At 35.0% G+C, this 7,690-nt stretch overlaps 1 protein-coding gene across 1 annotated transcript; it reads left to right on the plus strand.

Annotated features, from left to right (window-relative positions):
- The first annotated feature begins 189 nt into the window (after nucleotides 1-189).
- LOC306853199 (protein ABHD18-like) lies at nucleotides 190-7,383 on the plus strand. The gene is made up of 13 exons (XM_079390428.1): nucleotides 190-292; nucleotides 814-922; nucleotides 1,240-1,324; nucleotides 1,602-1,702; nucleotides 1,825-1,900; nucleotides 2,397-2,483; nucleotides 2,593-2,618; nucleotides 2,710-2,848; nucleotides 2,966-3,055; nucleotides 4,856-4,957; nucleotides 5,128-5,506; nucleotides 5,592-5,754; nucleotides 6,404-7,383. Exons 2-13 carry the CDS (start codon nucleotides 831-833, stop codon nucleotides 6,456-6,458), a joined length of 1,395 nt encoding a protein of 464 aa, XP_079246554.1. The 5' UTR covers nucleotides 190-292; nucleotides 814-830; the 3' UTR covers nucleotides 6,459-7,383.
- The last annotated feature ends 307 nt before the right edge of the window (nucleotides 7,384-7,690 follow it).

Genomic DNA, 7,690 nt, shown 5'->3' on the forward strand with positions numbered 1-7,690 from the left:
TCCAATAGTTAGTTCTAATGGAAATGTAAAACTTTTAAATGTTTAGTTTATGTATTGGATTTAAATTACACTTGTAAATCTGAAAGGAATCCTGGAGAGTGTATGTAGAGCTCGACTGCAATTTGTTAAATTATCCTGTACCGCCATCTACTGGTGCAACTGAATAAAGCACCGCCGATCATGAGCGTAGAAGAAGAGTTACTTCCGGCAGCGAGTGGACGCTTCGCCCTCGGTCATGTGTTCTGGTCCGGTTTCTTCAAAGACACCCACATCTACGTCCTTTTAGCTTGAGGTATATACTTATTTCTTAACGTTCAATCATACGCAGTTTGTTTTAAAGTCTTTTGTGGGCTTGGAAAAGCAAGCATTTTGTCAAACCATAACGTTATATGCAACTCTACTGCAGCTTTCTCACTGACAGCTCGTTAGATTTACAACAGACGGCCAGTGTGGGATGTTCACACACTTTTCTTCTTTTAGGGACAATATGAGACAAATCAGACAATCATTTGAAGGTCATAATAACAAGAAGAACTCATTGGAGTGTCACTGTCCGTTTAGGGCTTGCTCAATAGTCTATCACGATCGAGAGGTTATGTTCTCATTCAAAAACGAAGGAAATTAAAGCGCCCTGTAAAGTTTGATAACCAATGATATTCCATTTGCACTGTCTAGCAGGAGTTCTGTTAGTTTGTTGTGTGTTGTGCACACTCACTATATTGGAATGTGTAAAGCCGCAAGGCTGACTACTGACTGATGAATTATGACTGGTGTCAAGTTCTGATTACCGTAAGTGTGTTTTGTTGTTTGCAGAAGAATGTGTTTTGTCAATGGGTGTGAGTCGGCTTGATGTTTTGTATAGAAGGCTTCTCCTCACCAAACTCTTCATTCAAGGATGGGGAAAGCCAGAGGACCTGAAAAGGTAAATTACTTGGTAAAATCCTTCCTTCATAATACTAAATAATCCATAGTTTGACATGAAAAAAAAAAAAAATATATATATATATATATGTATGTATGTGTGTATGTATATATATGTATATGTTTCTTTATTTGTTGAAGAAAATATCCATAGTAATTTATGTAAAAACAATATGCATAAAAGGTTTTATATCAGTAATGGCAGGTGTGCCATTATCAAGCAGCTTGACATGAACAAAAAACATTGAGTGATCCCAATTATTTAATTGTTTAATTTAGTTATTTATTTATTATATAATTATTTTATGGGTATTACAGAATATTTGCGTTCCGGAAGATCATTGGTAACAGGGAGAGGTGCAAGGATCTAGTACAGAGGGACTACCCAATATTTATTGACAAGGTACATCTTATCTGTCTGTCCGTCCATCCGTCCGTCCGTCCGTCCTGTCTGTCTGTCTGTCTGTCTGTGTGTCTGTCTGTCTGTCTATCTTTATATGTATCTATATATATATATATAAAAAGGTATTCACACACACGCATTATATATATATATAAAGTATGAAATGTGTGTGTGTACATTTAAAAAAAAAAAATCTACATTTGTTTTTTTAAGTAAACACCTATTCAGCATAATTGCATTATGACCCATTAACTGTGTGTTACCGTTGTGCCCAAAGGTAGAAGATCACACAGATTGCAAAATTCACAATGGTCATTTCATATCGCCGCTGGAGCACTTTGTCCCAGGCATCTTGCCAGCTGAGTCAGTCAAAGCCCGGTAACCAAAACAAATCACCCACAAACACTGAATGCAAATGTGAAGGATTAATGTGACTTATTGTGTGGCTTGTATTCAAAGTTCTTTCAAATGAAGACATTTTGTTTCAACTTTCCCACTAGATTCCAGTTTATTGTACCTAAGAAATGGAAAAGGCACAGACCAGTCTGCATTCACCTGGCTGGAACAGGAGACCATGTGAGTGTGCAAAAACTGGGATTGTTTGCGCAATATACAGTTTTACTGTACAAATGTTTCAGAAATCATCTTAAGAATTTGAAACTTTTGAAAAGTCGTGCATCAGTATCATACGGTTCAGCTGATATAAGAATATTTTTGTAATTTATTGATATTAGTCAATATTGGTTATTTAATAATAGTTCATGTTTATTATACCCTTTTTTTCTACATTAATCTTTAAAAACTGTAATAATTTAATAACACTGCTAAATGTAATTTCAACAAGTCTCAAATGAATATCCATTTTTATACTGTACATACCTAAATGCAGCTGTAGCACATTTAAAATGATTTAGCCTAGAGTTTTATTTAATTTGTTTATTTGATGTATTCGTGTTTATTTTAGACAAATATTTAATATTATGAAAAATGATCAATTATTGGCTTATCAGTATCATCTAGGATTTTATCTGAATTTGATGCATCTCTTTTTTTGTGTGTGTGTATGTCGCAGTTTTTCTGGAGAAGACGAACACTAATGGCCAGACCAATGATTAAAGAATCAGGGATGGCATCTCTACTGTTGGAGAATCCTTATTATATCCTTAGAAATGTTAAACTACAGATCATATATTAGTTTGCCATGTTGATGCCTAGTATCAAGAATTACTAGATCTTATCTGACACCTCCTTGACTCTGCACCGTACACGGATACAGGAAACCTAAAGACCAGCTGTGAGTGTTTGTTTACCTGCAGCAGCTATTGTTGTCCGTGTCTTTAGAATGAACAATGCATGTTTACAAATGATTTGTGTTTTTGATGCAGTCGCTCCAGTCTGAAGAACGTCTCAGACCTGTTTGTGATGGGTGGAGCGCTGATCCTGGAGTCCGCTGTACTGTTACACTGGCTGGAGCGAGAGGGTTTCTGGCCTCTAGGCATGACTGGCATTTCTATGGGCGGACATGTAGGTTCTGCGTTCCTCATTTACATTTGACTTAATTAGTTCATGTTGTTTCTAATCAAGAACCTGTTCCATATCATGTGTAACAAATCCAACATCTATTGTTCATTTTCATCCTAGATGGCTTCGTTAGCTGTAACAAACTGGCCCAAACCAATTCCACTCATACCTTGTTTATCCTGGACGACTGCTTCAAGTGTTTTTACCACCGTAAGATTTAAGTTGTTGCCTTCAAGTCATTTCGGATTGGTCATATTTATAAGATGCTACAAAGTCAAAATTACCAGTGAGAAACCCAAACTTCTTTTTAGTTCAGATTTATCAAGTTAATTTATCAAAATTGAGTTTTACATGTGAAAATTGACTGTGCGTTTTTAGTGTGAATGTATTTTCTGATCATTTAATGAACAATAACTATAAATTTTTTTCTTGAAAATACTGCTTATTTAGCGAGTTTATGAAATGTAAGACACTGTGGCAGCACAACAATGTAAGCGATTATACACCTAATGCATAGCTTTTGCCCTTCATTTTATGGCATTATCTCTGAAGAGCTTATACCTTTGAACTTCCAGTATATTTGTCAGAAAACGAAAATTGAAAGTGAAAGTATGTAGCAGTGTTATATTATTATCAGTTAAGAATGTTTTATTAATATTTCCTTTTTAATTTTTACATTTTTAATATGTATTGTTTCTGTCTTTTTTCTATATAATTTCTATATAGTTTATTTCATTAAGTACGTTAATTATTTTAGTACATCAGATTAATAATGCTGCCTCAGCAACTAGTTGAAATAAAATAAGTTTTCTTATTTTATTTCAGTTAACGTTTTTTTTTTTTTTTTTTTTTTTTTTTATAAGTAACACTTTTTTTTTTTTTTAAGTTTTAATTCACTTTAATAACCCTGGTATGTAGGATTTTCCCAGGACTTAAAGGAACACTCCACTTTTTTGGAAATAGGCTCATTTTACAACTCCCCAAGAGTTAAACAGTTGAGTTTTACCGTTTTTGAATCCATTCAGCCGATCTCTGGCTCTGGCGGTAGCACTTTTAGCTTAGCTTAGCATAGATCATTGAATCGGATTAGACTATTAGCATTTGGTCATCAAAAATGACCAAAGAGTTTTGATAATTTTCCAATTTAAAGCTTGACTCTTCTGTAGTTACATCGTGCACTAAGACCGACAGAAAAGTAGTTCACAGCTAGGTAACTATGATATAGCTGGGAACTACTTTCAGGCGCTGTGTAATATCATTGCGCCTGCTGCACCCATGATACGGCAGCAAAGTTCCTTGATTATTACGCCGAAATGAGAATATAGTTCCTAGCCATACCAGCCTAGAAAATCGCAACTTTTCATTTTCCATCGGTCTTAGTACATGATGTAACTACAGAACAGTCAAGCTTTAAATAGGAAAACTAAAAAACATTTTTGAGCGAGATGCTAATGGTCTAATCCGATTCAATGATCTATGCTAAGCTAAGATAAAAGTGCTACCGCCAGATCCGAAGATCGGCTGAATGGATTCAAAAACAGTAAAACTCAACTATTTAACTCTAAGGGAGTTTCTAAAAAATTTCTAAATTTTTTTTTTTTTCCTATTTCCAAAAAAAGTGAAGTGTTCCTTTAAAGGCAGCATTAGTCACTTAGCTACTGAACTTCATAAGCTGTGAATACCTTTTCATCTTCATTCCTGTGTCAGTGAATCAACCGCGTCAGAACATGGTAATATAGACATCACCAAGTGTCACTCACTCCCATTTACAGTTGTTCATTGATTGATTCAACTGACCTTAAATAAAAGGGAATACATTTAGGTAACTTAGCCCAGTTAATTAAAGGGTTTTTATTTTTACTATATGAGTGCCTTGGAGTATTTCATCTTCTCAGTTTAATAATTTTATTTATTTTTGGCTGGTTGACCTAAAATCTTAAATTATTTCATTTTTTTCTGTTTGTTTTTGTTTTTTATAAATCTATTAAAGATTGATCTGGCTTTCTGCAGGGCGTTTTAAGTCGAGCTGTGAATTGGAGAGAACTGGAAAAGCAGTATTACGCACACCCAGTCTATGAGGAAGAAATCATCAATATGCTGGAGTATTGTGGGGTAGGTAGTTTATTCTGTTTTGTTGTAGTTTAGCTTGGTTTTATATGAAGGACACCACAAAAGATCAAAGAAGAAAATATGATTTGTTCCTTACGTAATGTATCACATGACTCATGTTGTAGGTGCAACATTTTTGACTAATCGTTCACTGACACACCCATGATTTTCAGACTGACTCTTTCCGGATGGGCCAAGACTTCGTAAAAAATGCCCCAGGCAGCTTTGACAGTCTCACTGACCTGGATCTTACCCATGACCTTCTTGACCTCCACTCTCCAGAAAGGGACCACCAGATGGGGCTGCACTCCTCTTGTTCTCAGCCTGGGACTGGAGGTCACGCCTCAGACTCCGCACTACTGAAGGGCCGAAGAGTGAGAGATGGGCTGGATCAGATGCTGTCCGCTGTGAGCAGCAGCGGGCCTCATTTGGACATGCTACATGCTAAAAACATCACCTGCGGGGCTGCTCAGCAGTATTCGCTGCAGCAGGAGTCTCTCTGCTTCATGAAGGGCGTTATGGATGAATGCACACACATTGCCAATTTTTCAGGTACAGATCTGTTTGTTTTGTTAACATGGTTTGTATTGGATTCCTGTGTTTGATCCTTTCTCTTCCTTGCATACTTTGTCTCCAGTGCCTGTAGATCCCAGTCTGATCATTATAGTCCAGGCAAAGGAAGACGCTTACGTTCCACGCACTGGAGTTCGCAGCTTACAGGAAATCTGGCCTGGCTGTGAGGTCCGCTACCTCAATGGTGGCCACATCAGTGCCTACCTCTTCAAACAAGGACTGTTTCGGTAAGTCAGATTTAAATACTATAACATAGAAGCATAATAAATATACCATAAAAGTAGTCCATGTTTCATGCACTGTACTCCAAGTCATATGCTCAGCTCAACAGATTGAAAATGTCCAATTCAAAAGAATGATTCATTTATGAATCTCTGCTTCTCTTATGAATGTGGTTAGTGAGGAAGTCTGGCTTATTTGTGAATAACAACAGGCTTCCCACAAGCTTCAGAATATTTGAATATTCACTAAAATCATAATTCTTTATGGTGTTTTTTTTCAGTCCAGATTCATAGTAATTGCATTAAAAATATTAATACAGAAATATTAAGCAGCACAACTATTTTCATTGATAAAGTTTTGTAATGGCTGCTGAAAATTCAACTTTGCATCACAGATTTTTTTTTTTTTGAAATGTAGAAAACAAAAGTTTTAATTTTTTAATATTTTACAATATTATTGCTTTTACTGTATTTTTGATCAAATAAATGCAGTTTTGGTGAGCATTAGAGACTTCTTTCCAACACAATTATTAATGCTAATTATTTGGTTAAATTGTAGCACATTGCATGTTAATAAGTGATTGAACTGTATGGTTCATCAGTTTAAAATATATGCATTAACATTTCAATTTCATCCATTATTTTTGACCTCTAGGCAAGCAATTTATGATGCCTATGACCGGTTTCTTCAGAAGTATTCCAGCCTATAGCCACGGATTGTTTTGGTACTCAGTACTGACAAGAATTTTTGGGTTTTGAAAGTATGATGTGGAGATGTAGAACATGAATATGAGGACTGTGATTCTTACAGAAAAACGTGTAATTGGAACTAAACCTGGTGCTACCAAAGGGAGTCAGTGGCAGAAGTTTGTTCCCCTGTGTGATGCATTTCAAAACTCAGAGTGACCTGTAGCCAACTTACATCTGCTCAACCCATACAAACCCTGGTCTTCCTGACCTCACTGCCTTTAATCATGTAAATCATCATGACTGAAAAACATTTCACCAAAGATGTGCCTCCAAACCATAATTCACTTCTACATCAAGGTGTCTTTAAATCTCTTCATGAAGCAGATCTCTGAAAATACGATATTTTGGATTGTATGGCAAATGAATCCAAAATACATTTTCAGAATGAATGAATTTGATATGCATTCTCCAACAGAGAATATGCCAATTTTTAGATTTTTTTTTTTTTGCCTGATTTTATAAATAATGCATCAGAAAAATGGCCTTGCCATGTGCATGTTTTAATCTTGCAGATATATCTCATAAAAAGAACATAAATAATAATAATGTTTAACAAATTGAGGTGAGTTGTTTGAGACCTGATCACGTCGTATATTTCCAGTACAGGTCTTTAGCAATAACTGGTGCTCCTATGAGACAGAACTCGGGTACTGATGGCAAGAAATAAATATGACCACAATTCAAAATATACATTTTCTGTGAACTGCTGCATGTATTTCAATCCCTTAAATCCTAATCACTGCCAAATACTACAGTAACGGCTAACAATCCTAGTGTTTCGATAGACTGAAATGTTTTATGTATTACTACAGTCACTTTGTCTGATCTATCATTTTCAATATTCTCTGTATTCATCATGAGCCATTCATTTATTTTCTCCACTCTAAAAATAAAAAGACAAATCAAAGTATTTGTGTCTTTTGTGTTATTGAAAAAATTAAGTCACAAAATTTCTGATATCATATTGACATTATTAAAATTCACTCTCAGCGAATTTTAATAATGACAATATGAGATCAGGTACCAAACTAATATAAGGGATATAATATAAGCAATACAGTACTATGTAAAATATAGTTATTTGGGTGTATAACAAGTCATAAGAGGTTATAAAAATACCACAATATTATATTCTATATCTTTATAAACAGACAGTAGTATTAATGTTAATAAATAAAGTGAATGGAAAAAT

This window comes from Barbus barbus (assembly GCF_936440315.1).
Source record: "Barbus barbus genome assembly, chromosome: 33".
Classification (NCBI taxonomy): Eukaryota; Metazoa; Chordata; class Actinopteri; order Cypriniformes; family Cyprinidae; genus Barbus; species Barbus barbus.